The sequence below is a fragment of the Acartia tonsa genome, chromosome 5 (genome assembly GCF_053477335.1).
Source record: "Acartia tonsa isolate MP-2025a chromosome 5, ASM5347733v1, whole genome shotgun sequence".
Lineage (NCBI taxonomy): Eukaryota > Metazoa > Arthropoda > Copepoda > Calanoida > Acartiidae > Acartia > Acartia tonsa.
Window position 1 is genome coordinate 46620556 of NC_137264.1, and position 24356 is coordinate 46644911.

Sequence of the window (24356 nt, forward strand, 5' to 3'; positions counted from 1 at the left end):
TAGAAGTCACGAGGTTGCTTAATATTATATGAGACCCCATAAACCAAAAAATAAAATTTTCATTAATATTTAAATTAAAATTTAACAAAGGTTGAGAAAATCTATAAGTAGCGAAGCACAAAAAATCATGAAGGTTTGTTGAGTATTTGTTAAAATCACGAAACCTTTCATCACAAAAACATTTTGTAGCATGACTGACAGACCAACGGACAAGTAAATTACATACTTGATCCTTATTGGTATGCATGGAGAATAAAAAACAGCTGTCTATCTTGAATAATAGCTAAGAAAATATTATTTTCCACATAGCGTAGCTGACGGACGAAAAAATTGTGAAATTATAGAGTAGCCTCGCTACTAAACACTACCTCTAATAAGAATACTAGCTGATGATTCTCCAAACTTATTCTTTGCAGTACAAGTAAAGTTTCCAAGATAGTTCTGAAATAAAATAATAATATTAATTTACAATAATAGTAGTTAAACCTATAAAAAGATTTTTTTAGGGGGGGAAATTGTTTTATGAACTTATGCAATTTCTTTTCTATAAAATAAAGTAGCGGCTTCGCCCCTAGAAGCCTCTAGTTGACTTCAAATGTTTTTTTATTAATTTCAAATATCTAATTTGAGAATAGTCTATGTTGAGTTCAAGTCTTGGTGGTACAATCCCCCAAATAGTTATGACCCTTCCTGGAACCTATGGGAAGCTACTCAATAAGGAAAACCCGATCGGTTCAGCGTTTAGCGAAGATCCTTTGGTACAGACAAACAAAAATCCAGTTTAATTTATTAATAAAAAAAATATATAAATTTTATTAATTATTCTTTCAAACTTCTTTGTTTTAAACTATTTTCTACTAATTTTGGATATTCATTTAATTTTGAGTTTATATATTGCCTCTAGAGGCCTATTATAACTATGGGGAGGGGGGGGGGTTAACTAACCAAAATTGACTTTAGTTGGGATTTCTAGGGTTCTAAAGGGCTATGGCTATGTGGTTGAAACGTTTGGACACTCAACTTAATAAACCAACCAATCACAATTCAAGAAAAGTCCCCCAAAGCTATTGAGCAAACGAATTAGAAAACGTTATTATAATACTTTGGGGACAAGTGTGATTGATAGCTTAATGTCCCCTCCCTCTCTTGGGCATTTCTCATATGAGAGATGAACTACTGTAATATATACAAGTATACAAGGGTCCTACGACAAACGCAGAAGTCCCAAACGTCGAAGTGGACAAACGTCGGAGTGGATACTTAACCTATTTTAGACCATCTTATAGGTTTTTTTAAATGCTTAACCCCTGCGGGGGGCTTATTTGTTCTTTCATATCTTAACCTAATCTAATCTGTATAAAAATACTTAATAAAATTAATATTTTAACACTCCTTTTTTTTGTCCACTCCGACGTTTGGGACTCCTGTGTTTGTCCTGGAACCCTTGTATAATTATAAAATTTTTAAAGACAATTCTCATTCGGTGTTATGATTAAGGAAAATGTTAGCAGACAGGCACACAGACATACATCCTACATCTTTTATTTTATAAGAATAATGTAAAAAGTAATGCCTTGTTGCCAAAAATTCTTGTAAGTAGAAAATATGAGGCAATTAGTTGCACAATAATTAGGTTCAGGGTGATTTCTCTTAAAAGTGCCTTTTGAGCACTGCAACCTCCCCTAGGGGGGGGGGGGAGAAGGAGTAGTTTTTTTCTTTGCTGAACCCTTGCTCTAACCAACTAAGTAAGTAGTAACCCTGTCACCTATCACCTAACTGTCCTAAATTATTTTTAATGTATGTAAAAATAAGGTTGGGGGAATTCAGTGTTCAGCATAAACTTTAAGAAATATGCCATTTATAGAGATAGATATACAAATTCAATAAATGGGTTCCAGGACAAACGCAGGAGTCCCAAACGTCGGAGTGGACAAACGCAGGAGTATTAAAATATTAATTTTATTAAGTATTTATATACAGATTAGGTTAGGTTAAGATATGAATGAACATAATAAGCCCCCCGCAAAGGGTTAGGAATAGGCATTTATAAGATGTTCTAAAATAGGTTAGGTTAGGTTAAGTATCCACTCCGACGTTTGGGACTCCTGCGTTTGTCGTAGGACCAATAAATGGATAGAAGATGAAGCTTAATAGATAAGTATGAGAATAATTTACTAATTGTCTGTTTTAAAGATGGAAAGATATAAATGTAGAAAAATAACAATTTTATGAAAAAAAGTAGCAGGATGATTGTCTTATGAAAAGAAGCATTACAAAGTGTCTCAAAGAACCAGCCGTGTGACGTCATAAAAATGAGGAATGAGAGGAGAAGATGGAAAGAAAACCCATAAAAAAGAGATGGAAAATCCTTCATTTTTATAACGTCACAAGTTTGATTTTTTGAGACACTTTGTAGAGCTTCTTATGAAAACATAGGAAGATAAAAAAGTTAATTAGGAACTTATATGGATGGTAAAAAAGTATTAGGGATATTGTCTTTTGATGAATCTAAAAAATGAAGATAGATATTCCAACTAAATGATAGATAGTAAAAATATTTATAGATAGATAGATAATTGGAAATAAATATAAACTAGGATGACAACATCCATAAGTAGCGAAGCTCAAAATTATGAATGGATATCTGGATAAGTTTACTATAGAGCAATGTCATACAATAATCATTAAACTTGATAAAAAAGGGAAACCTTTAAAATCACGCAACATTTAAATTCACGACAACTTAAAAATCTAGGAATAGATCTAGCACCGCAATTAATAAATAAATCTTAATGAAACTTGATGGAAATATGAAAATCACAAAACCATAAAAATCTAGAACCTCAAATAACAGACAGATGGACAAAACAATGTATAGATTAGATGAACATTTGTCATACAAATTCTTACTAAAAATTTCAGCTGTCTATCTTGAATATGAGCTGAGAAAATCACGTTTTCCCCATAATATTACGGGAGGACGGACGGACGGACGGACATACAAAGCGAATTAAAGTAGTCTCGCTTCTAAAAACTAAAATATGAGGTAATTATTTGCAGGAACAATTAGCTAAATCTTTTTATATTTCCGGTCGTTTTTACAACACAGAAAATGTCAAAAATTAGTACAATATTTTAATTATATCTGCATATTTAAATACAAAACTTCCTTATTTTTCTAGGGTAAATTGAAATGAAGGAGGATCTTTTTTTTGGGGGCGATTCTCTCGGGGGGAAAGGAGGGGGTGGTGGTAACCTCCCCCAAAATAGTTATAACCCTTCCAGAGAACTTTTAGAAGCTACACTGTAAAGGAGTACCATAACCATATTGAAAATTAGTAAAATACATCTAAAATATATTTGAACTTTTATTTTTCGTGCGTTTTTTCTTGGGATTAAGGTGGTTCCCCTCCCAAAATAGTTATAAACCGTCCTAGGAACTATTAGAAGCTACACTGTAAATTAAAACCATACGGGTTCAGTGGTTCTTGTTACTTTTATATAAGGATTACATCGTATTGAAAATTATAGATAAAAAAAATATTTTTCAATTTTGCATTGGCAAAAAAATTGCTAATCTTATTTAATTAACTGTTTTACAATCTACGTTTTCTCTCTCTCTCATTCTAAGCTTCAGAGAAAAAAAGTAATTAGAAATAATTAGCAATTAAAGAAAAAAACGTCCCAAGTAGGAGAAGTAAAAAGTGTGTTTAAATACAGGACTAACATAGTTATTATTAGATACAACCAATAACCGTTTGAAGTATATAAAATTGAAGCCTTTTAAGTCACGTATATTTTCTAACAAAAAATTATGTAAAATGTGAGAAAAATCATATGCTTTACTAGAAGACGATGAAAGTCCCTTAAAAAAATTCTGACGTCATGAAACTGAGGGATGAGGAGAGGAGGAGTGGGAAAGAAAACCCCTATAAAAAAAAGCTGGATAATCCATCATTTTTATGACGTCACATTGAGCGACTTTCCTCGTCTTTCCTCGTCTTTCCTTCAGTAATAAGAATGACACCATATATAAGAGGGAAACAAAAAATAAACTTTATATGGACAAACAGAGAAAATAGGTTATATAGACTATAGGATCACAGGTCATAGGAGCCTTTACTAAACATTTCAGCTCTCTAGGTTAAATAGCAGCCAAGAAAAGTAAATTTCCCCATAGCGTTTCCATATGGAATGACTTACATACGGACTGTCAGAGGGACGGACCGGCAGACAAAGTGAATTATAGGGTAGCTTCGGTATTAAAAAGTACTAAATAAAGAATTAAAGAAATAAAACTTTTTTTATGTAGAAAATGAATAATCTTACTAGGATCACTTATTAATAAATTTACCTCATTTAGAATATAAACTTCTAGGATACTTTTCATCAGACTGTCTTCAGTCTAAACAATAGAAAAAAATCACCTTTTAATATACATATATTTCAAAATAAATGATAATGATTTTAAGTTGGACGGATTATTATGTCTTATTGATTATCTCGTGGATAGCCACAAATTTACCTCTTATGTAGATTACCATTTGTGGTTGAAACGTTTAAAAACTTAACTTAATGAATCAACTAATCAAAATTCACTAAAGTACCCAAAGTTGTAAAACCAACTAATAAGAAAACTTTATTTTAAACTTTGGGGACTAGTGTAATGAACAGCCTATCGTTCCCTCTCTCTCTGGAATATAAGCCTTCTCTTATCGGCCTAAATAATTTTTATTTGTCCTTGAGCCAAGAACAATAAAAAAGAGTACAGACTATGCATAAGCCGATAATCCCAAATAAAGGTTATGTCTTTCTTATGTTTTTCTACTTTATAAACATTTTATTACTGTGTCTATCTATCTATCTGCCTATCTGTCTGTCTGTCTGTCTGTCTATCTATCTATCTATCTATCTATGTATGTATGTATGAATGTATCTATCTATGTATGTATGTATGTATGTATGTATGTATGTATGTATGTATGTATGTATGTATGTATGTATGTATGTATGTATCTATCTATCTATCTATCTATCTATCTATCTATCTATCTATCTATCTATCTATCTATCTATCTATCTATCTATCTATCTATCTATCTATCTATCTATCTATCTATCTATCTATCTATCTATCTATCTATCTATCTATCTATCTATCTATCTATCTATCTATCTATCTATCTATCTATCTATCTATCTATCTATCTATCTATCTATCTATCTATCTATCTATCTATCTATCTATCTATCTATCTATCTATCTATCTATCTATCTATCTATCTATCTATCTATCTATCTATCTATCTATCTATCTATCTATCTATCTATCTATCTATCTATCTATCTATCTATCTATCTATCTATCTATCTATCTATCTATCTATCTATCTATCTATCTATCTATCTATCTATCTATCTATCTATCTATCTATCTATCTATCTATCTATCTATCTATCTATCTATCTATCTATCTATCTATCTATCTATCTATCTATCTATCTATCTATCTATCTATCTATCTATCTATCTATCTATCTATCTATCTATCTATCTATCTATCTATCTATCTATCTATCTATCTATCTATCTATCTATCTATCTATCTATCTATCTATCTATCTATCTATCTATCTATCTATCTATCTATCTATCTATCTATCTATCTATCTATCTATCTATCTATCTATCTATCTATCTATCTATCTATCTATCTATCTATCTATCTATCTATCTATCTATCTATCTATCTATCTATCTATCTATCTATCTATCTATCTATCTATCTATCTATCTATCTATCTATCTATCCATCTATCCATCTATCCATCTATAAATCTGTCTATCTATCTATCTATACCTGTGCAAATGTTGGGAACTGTGCCAGACTAAGGGTAGGCTTCCTCCAGATGACTTGAGTTGGGGGAGGGTTGGACCAGACATCACATGTTAAGTTTACTCTGATGGGGGCGAAGTACAGTTTTAGATTATTGCAATAGATTCCTTTTTTAAAGTATAGTATATCTAGAAAAGAATCGCTGAAAAGTGTCATGTGTAACGTCATAAAATACGTCGTAATCCATTTCTTTTTTTAGAGGTTACATTTTTCACCTCTCTTATTTAGAATTATTTTTATGACGTCAAACTTAAATCATTCTAATACTTCTCTAGAAAATCGTAATGTGCCATTTCCAAGTCACGTATCGTCTTTTTCAAATATTCGAGGAAAAAATAAGGATGGAAGGATGGATGTTCTTTGGCATAGGGAAAAAATATTTCAGCTTTCTATCTTAACTAGCTGCAGAGAAAATCACGCTTTTTATTAGTTTAAAATACATGTATGTTAGTAAACAAAGATTAAACTCTAAAGATTTGTAAATATAGAAGTAGTGTTATAGAAAAGCGTTTAAAAAATATAAATTATAAAGTTATAGAACTGTTCCTGAGACCCAAATGGCCATGCACAACCGGCTTCAGAACCTCTATCTCTGGTTTATCTAAACAAAAAAATAAATATGGTTTTTTCCGCAATTTTTTTTTTATCGAGCACCGATAAAATCTCCATTAAAGAAAATAAAAAATAATGCAAATTAAGGGAAAGGGGTAGTTTTTTCCCCTTTGCCTAACACCTATTTGATTTCAAATGTCAGTACATGCATTCGAAAATCAACTTTTGTAGATTGAACGAATCTAGTGCAGTTCATGGTAAAATGTTCCTAATTTACACCTGTTTTCTTCAGTCAAGCTTCCCCTGTGCATCATTGGATCTTGGTTTTTACATATTATAAGTAGGCATAGATGTTCTGAAACAACATGTACGTTCAGCTGTTTGTCAGCTAGTAGCCTTTAAAGTTCATAGAATTTTGTGGATAATCGTTTCCAGGAACAATTCACCGTTAACTGCACTAGATCCGTTTGAACAAATAGGGAACTAACTTTATGTAGACTACTAGCGGCTTCGCCCCTAGCCTCTAGGGGCTTTGCCCCAAGAGGTTTGATCAAACCAATTTTTCGTATTTTAGATTTAAAAGAAATTTTTTTTTTTTTTTTTTTTGGGGGGGGGGGTTAGTCGACCCCACTATTTTAATTTTAGTTTTAAAAAGAATTTTTTTTTGTGGGGGTATTTTTTATTTTTTTGTCCCACCCCCCTAGAAAATAGTTGTAAACCTTCCCGGGACCTATGAGAAGCTACCCTGAAAAAGGAGAACCCGATCGGTTCAGCAGTTAGCGAGATCCTTCGCTACAAACAAACAGACAGAAAGACAAACAAACAGACAGACAAACAACTATCGTTCTACTTTGTATTATAGACATTTCACATGAACAAGACAATTATAATCATAATTATATAAGTTCAATCAACTTCCGTCAAAGTCAAAGAATTCGAAACCGGTTAATATACACCGAAGAATCATGTATCGTTTCATATCATATCCAGTTTTTTTTTTATAAATATAAGAATGTACAATCATAATATTAAAACCAGTTTTGTTAGACCGTGCCTTCAGCATCTCGGGGCCAACAATAATCTTATAATTGTACATTTTTATATGCGCGGAAAGCTGTTATAATAAGATGCGATAAATAACTAATAAATATTTTTACTTCAAGTATGATATTGAACAAAACAAATATGAAGCCATTAAAAGAGTTAGTGCTACAAAAGTTTGGTTCGGACACATTCCATTTTAACTTCATTTCAAGTAGGAAAAATAAGAAAGAAAATGTTACTTAAGACACCTACATCCTTATATCAAAGTGGCAGGATGTATGTCTGTTTGTACCGAAGGATCTAACTAACCGCTGAAAAGATATGATTCCTTTACAATGTAGCTAGGGGGAGGGTACAAACACCATCCCAAGAGAAGTTGTCCCTAGAATGTTTTTACTCCTCTGTTAAAAACTAAAATCAAATGATGGGGTGCCGGGTGGGTCCACCCACCTCAAGTGCCCCTAGAAGCTTGTAGGGGGCATAGCCGCTAGTAGATTTATAAATAATCAAAAACAGTTAAAAACTTAAAATTACACTCAATTAGTTCTCAAAGAAAAACTAATTAATCTACAGTTTCTTCTTTAGTAACAACTTAAGACAAATAATTTTTTGTTTTAATTCTTTAGTTATAAACTCTGCAGGGTTCTGTAGGGTTAAATTGGGTTAAAAATTACTTACATAATACATTCAGCTGTATAGCTTTGGATACAGGTTGTCCAACGCCATTACTGGCAGTACACTTGTACAATCCAGCATCTTTCCTACCTAGATAAATGGATAGATTTATATATATCCTTGAGGCGTCCTAACCCAATTGGGCTAATCACTAACTAACCAAATAAACCATAATTTTAATTCATTTCAAATAAAGGAGGATGGTAGAAGTTTTTTGCTCATTTATTAATTTTTAAGGAAACTGCCAGTATCTTTTTTACATACAAATTTTGAAACTGTAACATGAAAATCTTTGTTATAAAGCAGTGGCGCTACAAATAATAAAAATACATATTACCTATAGATTCAAGCATTAGTTGTGTACCATTCCCCACTTCTTTACTCTGTTTAGACCATGTTATGTGTGGAGGAGGTTGTCCTTGTGCTCTACAACTCATACTAAATATTAGGATATATAAGTTGGAAGGAATTTTAATGTTAGGGGGAGATTTGAAATCTGCATCAAATTTTAAGGATTTTTTTTTTTTATAAAATTCGTTTTTTGTATAATTCTTTATCTAAAAGCGGAAATACAATTTAAGTTCATAAATTTTGACCAATAGGATAGGTGGATTGGAAACTACCTGCGCTCTAATTGGTTGAATGATGTGCGACACTTAAGCTTCTCCAATCAGAGCGCAGATAATTTTCAATCCACCAATCACAGATGTCAAAATTAATTAACTTAAATTGTATTTCCGCTTTTAGATAAAGAATTATACAAAAAACGAATTTTGTAAAAAATCCTTAAAATTTGATGCAGATTTAAAATCTCCCTCTAACATTAAAATCCTTTCCAACTTATATATCTTACTAAATATATCAGTAGATTGAATGATTCATAATTCAATAGATAGATTTATGGATAAATAGAGGGAAAGAGAATTAAAAATATACACAATGATTCAGAAAAAAACAGCTTTTTCCATTTTTTCTAACACAACCAGAAGGAATACAGAAAAAACGATTATATGTAATTATTCTCTGTAAAAAAAAAGTACATCAAATTTATGAAAGGTGTTTTTCATTATCTCAAAAAATACGGCCTCTATGATAAGTACACAGTTTCCAAAAATGCTTTATGTGAAAAATGTTGTGCAAGACAAAATTAAAATAACTCTTCTATTATATATAAAAAATCGTAGAATTTCTATATTAATTTAGTAAAAGGTCTAAGAAAAGTACCTTAATGAGTGTTAAAGGTGAAATGCTTTTTAGCTATTGACAAAAGCATTTTTAAGAAACTGAAATTTGTCATTTTATCATATTTCTTGATTTTGATGCATTTGCAGTAAAAGAATCTTCTTAAATAACGTAGGTTATAGTAAAAAGGAAAAAATCCTTTTTATTTGACAAAAAATCTCTAAAGACTAAAGGTTATTGAAGTTTGAAATTTTTATAAAAGCATTTTATTACAAATTATGGATAAATTACGAGTTTATATCATAATCGGTCAATCACCTGTATATTCTTATTTGAAAAAGAGTAAATTTATAGGGGCTCATAACAATTTATAAGTTTTATATAAGAAAGATAAAAAGCTTTGTATTATTTTATAGATTAAGGAGTTTACATTTTTTAAGAAGAAATAAAATATTAAACGTTTTTCTAAAGTCAGACTGACATAAATAAAACTTAAAAGCCTATGTTTTTCTAAATACAACTTTACGTCAATGGATTTATTATTACATCGATCTTACACCAGATTATCATTTACTCTAATAAAGTGAAACTTGTAACTGGCTAAAATAAAGATTCCCCCCTCCACCCCCTTAACCCCATCCCCTCCCTATCTATACGTGTTTTCTATATCCATTAATTTGTCTAAGCATGCAAATTTTTACCTTATTGTAGAACCGGCAACTGACGTCAGTTCTTCCCCGCTTTTCTCATTCCCCATCATGCTTGGAGGATCTACATTATTTTATAATAAGTTTGTCAAAAGGATAAGGTCTGTATGTCTGTATCTTTTTCAGACTTACTGAAAACTCGTCGTATTAAAGACAATTTTTCAGGAATAATTAAATTAGAATCATAAGATTTATATCAGTTTTGTTATCTCTAGTCTTCGACCTCTCGGGAATAACCAAACTGGTTTTTAATCTTTTTGAATTTTAACTTTATTATCCGCGGAAAGCTGTCTATAATACAATGCGATAAATAACTATTATTGTCTTTTAATTTCTGTCCGCCAGTGGCCTGGAATGTTTTGAGTTTAGAAGTGAAACAATCAGAAAGATTCCATCGAAATAATTTTCTATGAATTGAACAGAGAGCTATAGTTTTGATTTGTATTAAAAAATAAAAAAACAAATTTAAAAAGAAAAATTAACGTGTGACTACTGAAAAGTATCAAATCACGAACTCTTTTCATAACTAAATATATTTGTATTTTGAAAAATTACGGACAGACCAAGAACATTGTCTACTGTATAATCTCGTGTAATGGGTATCTTACCCAAAAAAACCTACATTCTATTTTAAATAGCAGCCAAGATAATCATATTTTAATCACAGACAAAAAGAATTGTAGAGCAGCTTTGCAACTAAAAAATGTTATTACCTAAGACTTGAAGGTGGTATTTAACAACTGTTGGTTGGTCGTTGGTATTCTCTATCTCACAACTATACCAACCACTATCCCATATAGTTGTTTCTAAATATATAGATAGATAGATAAATGATTAGATAGATAATTAGATAGATGGATAACTAGTTAGATAAAGAGGTCGTTGGTATTCTCTAACTCACAACTATACCATCTACTATCCCATATAAATAGATAGATAGACAGATGGGTAGTTAGTTAATTTTGTAGGTAGATGGATACCTAGATAGATAAAGTGACTTTAAAAAACTCCAATTACTATCCAACCAAATATCCTTTTTCGTCGTTTCTAAATCAATTGATAGATAAATAGATAGATAAAGATAGGTCATTAATTTAGATGGATAAGTATGTAGATGTTTGTCTATCCGTCATACCGTGTAATGCTTTCTCTTAAAGTGCCAAGAGCTTAAAGAACCCCCACCCCCCTCCTACCTTAATTTTGTTTGTTTCTTTTATTATACCTAACCTCAGCGGGCCCTTTTCTTTCTGTGCCCTACCTACCATGCGGTGCTACCCTGTACCCAATGTAACCTAACCTAACAAAAAGTAAAACTCCACCTCCTTATTTTACTTGTTTCCTTTAAAATATGGATAATTGGTTCTGAACTCTACTAGGCACTTTGAGGCAAACTGCTGGTTTTTTTTCTTGCAGGACGAGACACCCTTCCCATAAAAAAAATAAAAATATTTTGGACATTTAAAAACCATATAAGCTTACCTGATATTAACAAGATGTTCTTTTTCAAAATTATTCGTTCGTCCTTTCGTATCTAAATAATATAAATTTATAGGTAGTTCTCCACGGATAATTAAATATGATACATTTATTTTATTTGGGTATAGTCCCTTTCGTAACATCGCACCTTATGGGGCGATTCTTCGTATTTTTCACAGTAGCTTTTCTCCTATTTCTAGCCTCTGCGGGGGGCTCTAACCCTGCGGGGCCAATCACCTAACCCTCTGGGGCAATCACCTAACCCAATATAACCTAACCTAAAATAACCTATAAAAAGCCATTTTAAAAATACGATGAATCACCCCTTATGAGGCTATGTTACGAAAGGGACTATTCCCTTTAATTTTTATTAAGGCTTACAACTGGCGTTCCTTGCGTTATTTTATTAGTTGTTTTTAAAAAGGTAAATGCTAAAGTACAATGATAGATAGAAAAAAGGAAAAAAGCAAGAATAGTTTGAAAAAGTAGCCAAAATGTTAAAATTGGATATTATTTTTCCTTCATAATACCCTTCCTTTCCCTGGCAGGATGTTAAATGTGTACATAATACATTATAAACTTTATCATATTCAACGTAAGGCCAACTCTTTAAAAGATTGCAGACCGATCGAAAAAATTATTTTAGTGTGTTAAAAAAGCATTAAATTAAAAAGGAAGAATTATATGTTTAGAAGATTTTTCTTAAAATATTGAAAATTTTTTTTCAGTATGTTATCGAAACTATTTAATATCCGATAGATTATGACAGGGTCTATGTCATACTAAAAAAACATGTATCGTATTTTAGATCATTTTCCACGAAAAATAAAATAAAAATGATTATATTAATACATTTGGCCCGTTCGGCTAATAAAAATAGAATTAATAATTTTAATTAATAATTTTATATTTATTGTCTCAGGAAAGCGGTCTATAATACGATGCGATAAATAACTATTACAATCATTTTTAAGAATTGGGCTCAGGTCTTAATTTGCAACAAAAACTTTTTTTTCCGTTTTCTCATATAGATACAGAAATTTTGTTATTAGTTTAATCATTTTGAGATTTTAATAATTATTTTGAAAGTTGAATTCTTATAATAAAGTAAAGTTGTATATTTGTCTGTTTGTACCAAAGGATCTCGCTAACCGCTGAACCAATCGGGTTCTCCTTAGCAGAGTATGTACGCAACTGGATATTTTAAATAAAAAATCAAACAATTAGATTGCCACCAGAGGCCTCTAGGAGCGTAGCCGCTAGTTATTATATAAAGTAACAGGATCTATGTCTGTCTGTCTGAGTGTACCGAAGGATATCACTAAAAAGTAAAAAATGACCTCTTTAAAAAAAATTTAAAGTTTGGGAGGTTGGGGGGAGGTTGATCACTTCAAGGGGCGTAGCTGCTAGTTATTAGACGAAAAAGTTAGATTTAACATATTTTCCTTAGTCTCACATATTCTTTGATATCTATGTAAGGCTAAAGAAACCAAGGCTAGCCTAGTAAATTCTACAGGATTTAGATTAATACATAATTTAAATAGACATAAAAATTTAACTATACCTTTAGTTTATCTACATAAAGAACTCTTGTTCCATTTTTCCATACTTTTACACTGTCTGTCAGGCCACTGAAATACAGGTTAGTATTATAGACAACCTTCTGCGGACATTAAAATAAAAACAAGTTAAGATTCAAACCAGTTTTTAGCATTTTTTTAATGATATAATTTAAAAAAAAATATTCGTTAAAATTTATCTGTAATAAGACGCAATACATGATTTTCCAGTATGGCAAAGAATCAGTTCTAATCCAGCGGATATTCATCGGTTTCAAAGCCAGACGGAAAATAATCTTTTAAGATGTTTGTATTTTTTTCAAATGGTCACGGTAAAAATAAGAAGACATGCTTTCGAAAAATCTAACAAAATAAAAACAGGCTATACTCAAAAAACGCCTATCTCAGAAAACGCCTATCTCAAAAACGCCCTTCTCAGAAAACGCCCATCTCACAAAAGGCCTTTTTCATAAAATGCCTACTACATTTTTAAAACTTATCCTGTAGTGAAATATGTCAGTCTAAGAAGGTATTGTAAATATTGTACAATATGTACATTATAAATCTTCTTATTGAAATATCTATCCCTGAAGTATAATGTCACTCTTGTACATTCCTTAGGCAATTTTTATTTTTTTTAACGTATTTTAAGCAACAACATACTAAAGGTTTACTTTTTGAAAATTGATCACAACTGAATAATCTAGTTACCTAGTTAATTCATGTTTTAAGTTTCTTTATTTCATATATCTACTGCAAACAACCCAGTTTACTTTTCAGTTATTACAATAAGATGAACAACTATGAGCTCTATTAAAACATAGTTTATTCATTATTCTTATTTATTTTCTTTATTATTTGACCTATTATCTTGAATTAACAGAATGTCAGGTTAAAATGTTGTAAATATGACTAAACCTAGTAAATTTGTAAATAGTAAAGAGATATTCATAAAAATGTTGTGGAATTTTGGATGGGTGAATTTCAAAATAGCGTTTTTTTTAGATAGGCGTTTTCTGAGATGGGCGTTTTTTGAGATGACCCTTTAAACAGTGCTTCTAAGGAATTAACTCTACCGTGCATTAATTTTTCAGTCGAAAAATATAAACATTGCTAGTTTAGAACAAAGCAATCATAATTTAATAAAAGTAACCAAAGTTTTCCAACCGACGAATAAGATAATGTGGCATGACTAATTACATAATTTTTACTTTATCTCATTTATTAACCCCTGCGATTAATTGCCATTGGCTTTTCCCTGTATACATACACTGTATAATATATAAGGTAAAAGTAACTCTAATCAAAATTTACAAGTTTTATCTTTCATGGTTTAAGGGATTGGAAAATGAAATATAATAAATATCTTTCACCACAGGTTAGCAAATTATAAGCATTCGTAGTGTTCCATTAAATATTGAAATTATATGAAAATAAATTTATATTTTCCGACTTCCTATACCGTTTCCCCTTTCTACTTACTTGAATTAAGTTCAAGGAACCGAAATTCTTAAAACAAAAAAAATCATATAGACAATTGATATAGGATATAAGTGGATATATAGACAGGGGAAAAATTGTTATAAATTTAGCTTCCTAATATGAACCTCATTCAGTATGAGGGGACGGGATGAGTAAAAGGTATCGTTATGGAATGGGGGGTTATTTTAGTCTGCTACAAGTTTTACTATATAAGAGTACACTAGCTGCTTCGCCCCTAACCGAGCAATAAAAATTAGGGGGGGGGGGGATTTTTTTTGGAGGGGATTAGACCACAGGACCAGCAGGAATATTCCCCGAAGAGTAGAATCCAATCTGTTCAGCGGTTACCGAGAGCTTAAGGGACGAACAACGGACGGACAGACATAACTTTACTTTGTTTTGTAGATGATAATCTGGTGTAGGATCCAAGTAATAATTAAATTAATACGATGCTGTACAGTTGGACTGTAATTTAAACTGGTACCCAAAGATTTATCTTATTCATAGCCTCGACAACTTTGGGTACTTTTAATGAATTTGGAAGGGTTAGTTTTAAAATAATAATGATAATGATAATATTTTGTGCTGCCAGGTACCCCCTAGCTTAGTACAGTTTGGGAGTTGAATCCATTTTTATAGAAGCAGAAATATAATCTATGATTACGGTTTTGACCCTCTAAAAAACGTAATCTAACATTCCACTTTCCCCTCTCTTGGTGTTGATAACATCAACGCCGATATGATTTTTGTAATCTACCAATCTAATTTTGCCTCTCTTTGTGATGATATCATCAATGCTGATACGATTTTTGAAATGTATCATTCCACTTTCAAAAGAGGCGAAAGTGGAATGGTGGTTTACACTTTTAACATCGACATAACTGAAATCATACATACTATTTTTGAATTATGTTAATCGTAGGAATGTATAAAATACTATTTATAATTAAAATTTTTTATGTAAAATAAAGATAATAACCAGAATATACCATTACTATTATGTCGAATAAAATAAGGAAATCAATGTTTATGAATACGCCGATATGTAAACATATATGTACCATTCCAGTTTCGCCTCTATTAAAAGTGAAATCGTACACTTCAAAAATCGTATCGGCGTTGATGATATCATCACCAAGAGAGGGGAAAGTGAAATGGTAGATTACGTTTTTTAAAGGGTCAAAACCATAATCATAGATTATAATTCTGATTCTATAAAAATTGATTTAACTCCCCAACTGTAGTAGATAGCACATACAATACACAAATTTTTTAAATATTAATGTTCTAGCAAAATAATAATCTTTATTTACAGAATGGGTAATTTTGTTTATTGTCATTGAGAATGTAAATAAATATATTATCTATTTTCGTACCCTTTATAAATATACATTAATTTATTTGTGTTATGAATGCAAAAATGTGAAGAAAGTTATTAAGAGAAAAATTTTGTCTTAACCCTTTTGAAATTTTTTTCATAAAAATTTTCTCTGTTTAAGTTTTACTGCAGAGATTTTGTTTTTTTTTAGCATCATCAAGAATTTGGAACAAGTTCAGCTACTCAATAATTAATATTTTATTTATTTTTAGCAGCTAAGCGGATCAATAAGTTGCGGGACAAAGTGTATAAAAAACCCGCCATGTCCCGTCATAAAAATGAGGGAGATGAATGGAGAAGTGAGAAAGAAAAAACAAGAGATGGATAATCCCTCATTTTTATGACGTCACATGGCTGATTTTTGAGACACTGCATCTATAAGTCATTCTTATGGTTAGTCTGCTGACCTTTCTAACTTTATTTAAAAATATCAGTTAAGCCCCTAGAGGCCTAGAAGGGGGGTGGAATGTCGTCCCATTAAAAAGAAAGACTAAAACATATCTTGGGAGTGAGTAGGTATTCTTATTCAAAACATTCCTGGACCTTTCAGAAGCTTCACTGTAAAGGAGAAGCATATTGGTTCAGCTTTCAGTACATACACACACACAGACAAACATACATCTTTATATAAGGATAACATATGTATGTAGTATTTATATCAATATGTAAAAAGTTGTTTTTGCCAAAATAAATCAATTAGCAAATAAAACAATTTTGTTTTGTTTGTCCTATACAAAAGTCAACGAAACTATAGTATTTATTTATTGCATCGTATTATAGACAGCTTTCAGCGGATATTGAAATGAATAATAATAAGATTAAAACCAGGTTTGTTAGCACAGAGGGGCCAAATGCCCGAGCTAAGTAAACTTGTTTTAATTTTATGATTTTTATTTTAATATTCATGGAAAAATTGTCTGTATTTCGATGCCTTACTGGAAAAAAAATAATAAGCAACTTTCAATGGTTGTTTAATAAGTGTCGGACATTTTCTCTTTTTGCTATCATTATATCCCAAGGATCTAAAGGGATAGGACAATAGCCGTTAAATTGATATACATACATCCCCAATAGTGATACACACAAAATTACCCTTTTTGTAGATTTTAATTAGGGGTTGAAACGTTTTGACACTCATCTTTATGTACCAACCGATAAAAGCCCCCAAAATTGATAGGACATTAAATAAGAATATTATCATAAAACTTTGGGGACTAGTGTGAGAAAAAAAAACAGCACATTGCCCCTTCCTCAATTATTCTATCCGCCCTTTCCAGGAAGGAAGAGGACAATTGGCTCCTTATGACACTAGTCCCCAAAGATTTATATTAAAGTTTTCCTTTTCGGCGACTTAAGTGCCCAAACGTTTCAACCACTAATTATTAACTACAAAAGGGGAAATTTTATTTCAACATTTGGGATGTACATCAATTTATTGACCATTGTCTTATCCCTTTAGAACTTTGCTGTGTAACACATGTACGAGGCAGCATAATTATATAATCATCTTTTTATGGGTCTGTTATTGTCTAGCCCTTTTATAGTAATGGATGTAGAATACGTGAATATGGACACATTACAATCTATCCCGATTTTGTATTACTTTTGCGGAACATGATTCCAGTTACGTCATATTTTTCTTTCCCGAAAAAGGGAAGGGGGGAAGAAAATCTCTTCAAAAGAAATGGGGAAAACCCCCTTTTCTCCCATCTCTTTTTTTCTTCCCCCTTCCCTTTTTTTCTTTCCCCCTTCCCTTTTTCGGGAAAGAAAAATATGACGTAACTGGAACCATGTTCCGCAAAAGTAATACAAAATCGGGAAAGATTGTAATGTGTCTGAATATGGTGACAGATTATTGCATACCCTCATATAATGTTTCTTCCAGATGGCTAATATAACGATACCCCACATTCCCACCTTCATTCCACTAATAATGGAGGAACATATTGACTTATATCTGAGAACATTATTAGCAACCTAAATTGACGACCAAAATTCCACTGTCACTATGAACATCCACGTATGCTATATCCATTTAAATAAATGTTCTAAGTAAACGACATCAATTTCAATAAAGCAGTGATGAAAACACATGTTTAAAACCGAAGTTCAACAAATCAGACTGTTAGACAAACGAACTTTAACGAATATAGAGCAAAAAGCGCAGTTTTCAATAAACATATTTTAGAAGTTTGAACAATTATTTGTATAAATATGTATCTCTCAAAATATCTATAATACAAAGTAGCTTGATGTCTGTCCGTCTGTCTGTCCCTTAAGATCTCGGTAACCATTGAAACCGATTCGACTCTTCGGGGAATATACCTAATTGTCCTGTGGTAGTTTTAGGCTATTTTATTGGGGGGGGGGGGGGACCCACAACCCCCTCAAAAACAAAAAATTACCCTCCATTTTATTTTTTATTTTTTTTAGCAATTAATTTAAGATTAATGCAAAATTAATGGTCGTAGCACCAGAAGTACTTAATATTTTTTTTTAAATTACCTCTCTGGGCAAATCTTCCAATTTTAAATGGTATCCGATATGACGATAACACACAGGGACAAATTCAAAACCGAAATTTCTTTCTCGTATAACTTTGTTCATGGGCTAAATTTTAAAATTCCGTCCAACAGTTTGTCCAAAGTCTGTGTTGGCTACATAACGGAATAGTTTCGAACCCCATGCATCCTTGCTTTTTAAAAATCGACCCTTCTGTAGGTGTTGGTCTGATGTAGGTGTTGGTCTTATGTAGGTGTTGGTCCTTTGAAGGAGTTGGTCTTTTGTAGGGGTAGGTCTTTTGTAGAGTTGGTCTTTAGTAGGGTTTGGTCTTTTGTAGAGTTGGTCTTTAGTAGGGTTTGGTCTTTTGTAAAGATGGTCTTTAGTAGCAATGTCAGGGGTTGGAAAATAGCCTAAAACATACACAGACTGAAATCTATAACACAAAATGTCCTAAAATCATACGGTTGAGTAGTTCTCGAAATCTTTGATTTTTGAAAATCATACATTGTCTAACAAACCTAAGGTTTTATTCATTTGTAACGTGGTCTATTATTTTTTTTGTGTTAGCAATCAATGAATACGCCTTGTGGGTATAATTAAGTCTTAATCATTTATTATTCTATTCATTATTAACATTAATACATTAGGGAAAATGAAAAACCTCATCTTTTCTTGAGCTTTTCTAACAACCTTATAAAAATTGAATGCAATCTGGGAGGTATGGGGGCATTAGGCTGTCTATTACACTGGTACCCAAAGTTTTATAATGACGTCATCTTATTCGTTGGTTAAAAAACTTTTGGTATTTAAAATTTTTTTTTGATTGGTTGGTTCCAAACTAGTAAAGTCCAAACATTTGAACCAGTAACTTTAATCTTTAAGGAATGATTTATAAATTATCATGAAGCTACTAAACCATAAATGGCACAAAAATAGTATGTATCATTTTTTTTTAAAATAGAGCTTACAAATAATACATTTAATCGCTTGTACAGGATTTAGGGTGTCTTTCTTGAGGGGGTTAAAAAATGGGAAATCATGATTTTCCAAGTTCAATTCTAATAAGTGTTAACACCACTCTACACCCCCTTTTACGCGTATGAATTAAACAGAGGTGAATTATTAAAAAAATTTGCCTCACTAAAATCAGTTTGCCCCACTAAAATCAGTGAGGAAAACTAAAAATTTAGAGGGGATAATTTTGCCTCACTAAAATTTTACTGGGGCAAAGTAATTTTTGGGAGGCAAAAGTTTTTTTAAGAATTAACCTCAGCAGTTTATTTAGCTTAGTAATTGGAGTTTAATAAAACTTTGCACACCCTTTATCAAAAGAGATAAATTTTAATCTGCCGGACTGATAATCTAAAAAAAGTAAGAGTGTGAAAAACAAATAATAGTTAGTATACATTTTTACACTCTTTTTTTTTATATTTTTACATAATATTGATTATTTCAGAGAATAAAAACAAAACAGTTTTAGGTCAACCAAGGATGACAACATCCATAAAAACAAAGCTCTGAAACGGTAGGATAAACGAACATTAACACTTGTAGAGTGTCAGAACTGAATAATTAGAATATAAATGTCGAAACAAAATTACATGTTTGTAGAGTTGCTTCGCTTATGTTATTGTACATTATTTTCCTAGGAATCAGTATTCCAAAATCAGATCAATCGGATAATTTTATCACATAAAAGTTTGTGGTAAAAACGTTAAAAATTAACAAGTTTGACTGGTAATGATTATAGATTTGCTATGCTTTCTAAATCGTACCTTACTACTTAGGGAATCACCATTCAAAGTTTTAAGTTTAAGGAATCTACAGGACAATTCTAACCTGTTTAAATTAATGAAAACTGTCCGTGACGGACGGACGGTCGGACGTGCGGACATGCCGACCCAAATAATGGGAAAGCTTCGCTTTTATAAAATAATGATGTTCAATTTTCTATTTATTTTTTTTCTGAGGGGAAGGATCTCAATTGAGAGGGTAGTTCAATTTTTGGGAGGGGAGATTAATGGGGTCAGATTAAACAAAGGGGATGGGAGCCAACTAATAGTAGAACGAGTGTATAAACTTTAGAGTCAAATGTCCCACCCTTCCCTAAAATCAATAAATTTACTTTAAAACTAAACAATTCGAACCATGACAACCAGCGTATTTAAAACATAAGTTAAAAATCCTTTTAATAAGTAACAGGATCTGTATGTGTGTCTGTTTGTACCAAAGGATCTCGCTAGCCGTTGAACCGATATGGTTTTCCTTTACAATGTAGCTTCTTATAAGTCCTTGGAAGGTTTATAACTATTTTGGGGGAGGAAGAGAAAAATTGCAAATATTTTAAAGTATGACTTAATGGACTTCCATCCACCTAAAGGGCCCCTAGAGGCCTTTAGTTGTGTAACCACTAGTTGATAATTATAGAGTAGATGCGTGACTAAGAAACAAAAAGCTCATTGTTGTATTGTAACTCTAATTATAGTATACAAGCTAAAGTATCTGCAATGACCAAAATCAAGTTTTTTTACAAACACTAGTATGTATACAGTCCTTGTACAATTCTTTTTTTAGTTGCAAAACTTCTCTATAATTACACAGAGTAAGTAGAAAAGAATACATTTGTAAACGTAGGGGAAGAAGGGGCATAAAATATCCTAAACCCATCCCATGACTTACATCAATGCATATATACTAAAACCATCCCCAGATATGTATTTGAACTTCTCCTAAAATTGAGAACTTCATAGGTTCAGTGGTTCAGTACAAACGTAAAAAATACTTCTTCTATAATAATAAGGATATCAACTAAGCCGCTAGGTTTTTTTTTTAGTTTGTTGGAAGGCCTATTTCTCTTTTGAGTAGGATATAACCTGAGAGGGGTGGACTTTGATCCGTAAATTATAATGGTACCCAAAGTTTTATAAACACGATTCCACAAGTGCGTGCTTTAAAACATTGGGTACTTTTGATTAAATTTAAATTGATGGTTCAAACTTTTTAACCTATAATTTTAATGTACATAGCCGGTAATTTTGTTTACCATCATTTGGGAAATATATCAACTTATAGTTGATTGCCAATATCCTTTAAGATTCCCGGATACAACGCAAAAAAATGATTTAAAACATTGGAAAGTGTTATGTGTGACGTCATAAATTCCCTCATTTTAGACGTATTTTTTAATATTTTAAATATTTTTTTGCGTTGTATGGACGATAATGTACAATACATCCCCAATGATGATAAAACAAAATCAAGGATTATGTACATTAAAATTATAGGCTAAAAAGTTTGGACATTGGTAGTTTGAACCAAACCAACAATCATGGTTGAATTTAAAGTACCCAATGTTTTTAAAGCACGTGATCGTGATTATAAACTTTGGGTACCAATATAATTAGTACCTGACATCACAGCTGAGGGTGGCTGTTTCACCTTTGTGCAGACGATACTGCTCAAAACTCTCCCGTCCATTCTAAATATAATATCTCATATTATAAAGTAGTAAGATTTTTATTCTGAAGCTTGAGATATTTCTTTTCTAAATATGCTGTACTCTTCAGGAAAGTTTTCTAAATGTCTTGGGTTGGTTTTAGTTCATTTTCTGATCTTCCCCGCCCTACCCTAGAGGACAGTTAAGTTTCCACTTTTAGAGAAGCTTTACATTAGTATTAGGATAGTTTTAGGCTATTTTATGTCCTCTCTTACACCTTTCAATACAAATCCCCCTAAATGCTTTGGGCGCAGCAAGACAATTTTTTTTATCTATTTTATGTTTTTTTTTATATCAGCAGAAACGAAAGATTTTGCTGTTGTGTGTGCTATTTTTTGACATACTTATCGACAAACTAATATTACTAAAGTAGCAGCGCTATCAAAATTGAATTATCACCAGAGAGAGAATGAGTTGTTTATGAAACTAGTCCCCAAAGTTTTACATTAACGTTTCCTTATTCGTTGGCTTAACATCTTTGCATTGGGGACTTTAGTAAATTTTGTTTGATTGATTTATTAAGTTGAGTATTCAAATATTTCAACAACGAATTCTAATCTACAGAAGAGATAATTTTAGGTGTCATCAATTAATCAACCATTGTCTTATCCCTGTAGATACCTGATTACCATTGATTTATTAATGTTAATTTGACTTTTAAGCAGCATTTGATACACCTTTTTTAAATCTGCGCGTCGTCCGTAATGCTATGGGGAAAATGATATATTTATACTTTGTTGGTGTTTTCATGCTTGTTTGTCGGGTATTTGAAAGGCAAAATGGATGTACGTCTATTTGGGATATAATTATATTATAAAATTACAGGACTTCTATCAGAGATTTTGGCATCAGGGATCTCTAGATTGATCTACATCACCAATGATGATGCATAAAATTACCCGTTATGTAGATTAAAATTAGTGGTTGAAGAAACGTTTGAACATTCATCTTATTGAATTAACCAATCAAAATATACAAAAGTCCCTAAAGTTGTTAAGCCAACTAATAAGAAAACGTTATTGTAAAACTTTGGGGATTAGTGTAATCAACAGCTTATTGTCTTCTCTCTATACATATATGTTGGCATCCTAGTCTTAAATTTAATTCCAAATTCACAATCTTGCAGTGGTACCCTACATAATAGAATACGATAGAAGATGATTAAATCAAGTTGACATATTAGAGTAAAACACTAGAGGAAGAAAGGGTAAAATAACTGTATCTCCCCATCGCAACCGTCTTGTGCAACCTTTCTATTGGGTCATTGAAAATCAACCAATGGTATCGCTTATATTAAACAGCTAAGTAGCAGAAAAATATTTAGAAGCAGACGAAAGAGGTCTTTGAAAAATGATGCGAGGTAAGTGTCTGTATATACATCTAAACTATAGATCTGTTGTTGACATGACTGAAAGTTGGCATTATTAATTACTTTAATTAGGTTATCTAAGGTGCAAAGTAATATATAAATACATGTTATGAAAGATAATGTAATTATTCCAGTAACGTTTTCATAAACATACTAAATTATGAAAATTATAATTATGAAAGCCCCTGCGGGTTGACTTAACCATTTGAAAACGTAACTTTATTGGCTTAACTTAGCCCAACGCTTTGCCTTATTCTGATTGGGAAAGTGGAGAGCTGTAATCCTACCCCCCATCACTAAGATTCATTCAATACAATGAAGTAGTATTGTGTGTATGCCCGCTACTATCTCGAAAACGGCTGGACCGAATGTTCCAAAAGTTTCATATATTTTTTCTTTATTGCAGCCAAATTAGTCCGTTAAATTGAAGTGATGCCTGAAAAATACTGATAATTAGATGAATTGACAGAAGCTTTCAAGGATAGATTTCACACCATATTATAATGTAATCTAATACAGTGAAACTTGTAGCTGGCTAAAATACAAATTCCCCCATTCAACCCCTTTTTTTACCATTTCCCCTCATACTGGATGAACGAACTGACCAATGAATGATAATATGTTAGCAAGGAAGGTATAGCACCAAAAAAATGCTGGTAAAAAATTGTCACTAATGTATGAACACTTGGCTAGATATGTCTAACACTAATTATGATATGCAAATAAAATAATTATGTATAAGCTATTTTCCTCACTTAATAAAGTTTAAAATTAAAACGTATTTTTCTTAAAATGATGCCTTAATTGTCCTAGGAATCAGTAATTCACATTAAATCAATGTCACCTATTAATTTCAAATATCAAAAAAGTATTGGCATTCTAAAATTATAATAGTTTAATTAAACTTTCCATATAATACCTTACTGTTCCAGCACTAATCATGAAAGGCTTTAGTAGAAATTAAATCTTTAAAAATGCCTAAACTCACTAAAAATAAAAAAAAGCTTAGTACGGAACCAGCTTACACCAACAAAAA

General features: G+C 31.5%; 1 protein-coding gene across 1 annotated transcript in view; it reads right to left on the minus strand.

Annotated features, from left to right (window-relative positions):
- The window catches only part of LOC145319654 (neurotrimin-like), a 54950-nt gene that overhangs the window by 5892 nt on the left and 24702 nt on the right, over positions 1–24356 (minus strand). Inside the window, exons 3-13 of the mRNA XM_080161929.1 lie at positions 21863–21933; positions 13099–13165; positions 11538–11589; positions 10772–10864; positions 10053–10122; positions 8507–8607; positions 8173–8259; positions 6445–6499; positions 5863–5962; positions 4355–4405; positions 369–441 (exon numbers count right to left, since the gene is read on the minus strand). Of these exons, the coding sequence (XP_080018055.1) occupies positions 369–441; positions 4355–4405; positions 5863–5962; positions 6445–6499; positions 8173–8259; positions 8507–8607; positions 10053–10122; positions 10772–10864; positions 11538–11589; positions 13099–13165; positions 21863–21933 (820 nt within the window). The remainder of the gene's footprint in view (positions 1–368; positions 442–4354; positions 4406–5862; positions 5963–6444; positions 6500–8172; positions 8260–8506; positions 8608–10052; positions 10123–10771; positions 10865–11537; positions 11590–13098; positions 13166–21862; positions 21934–24356) is intronic.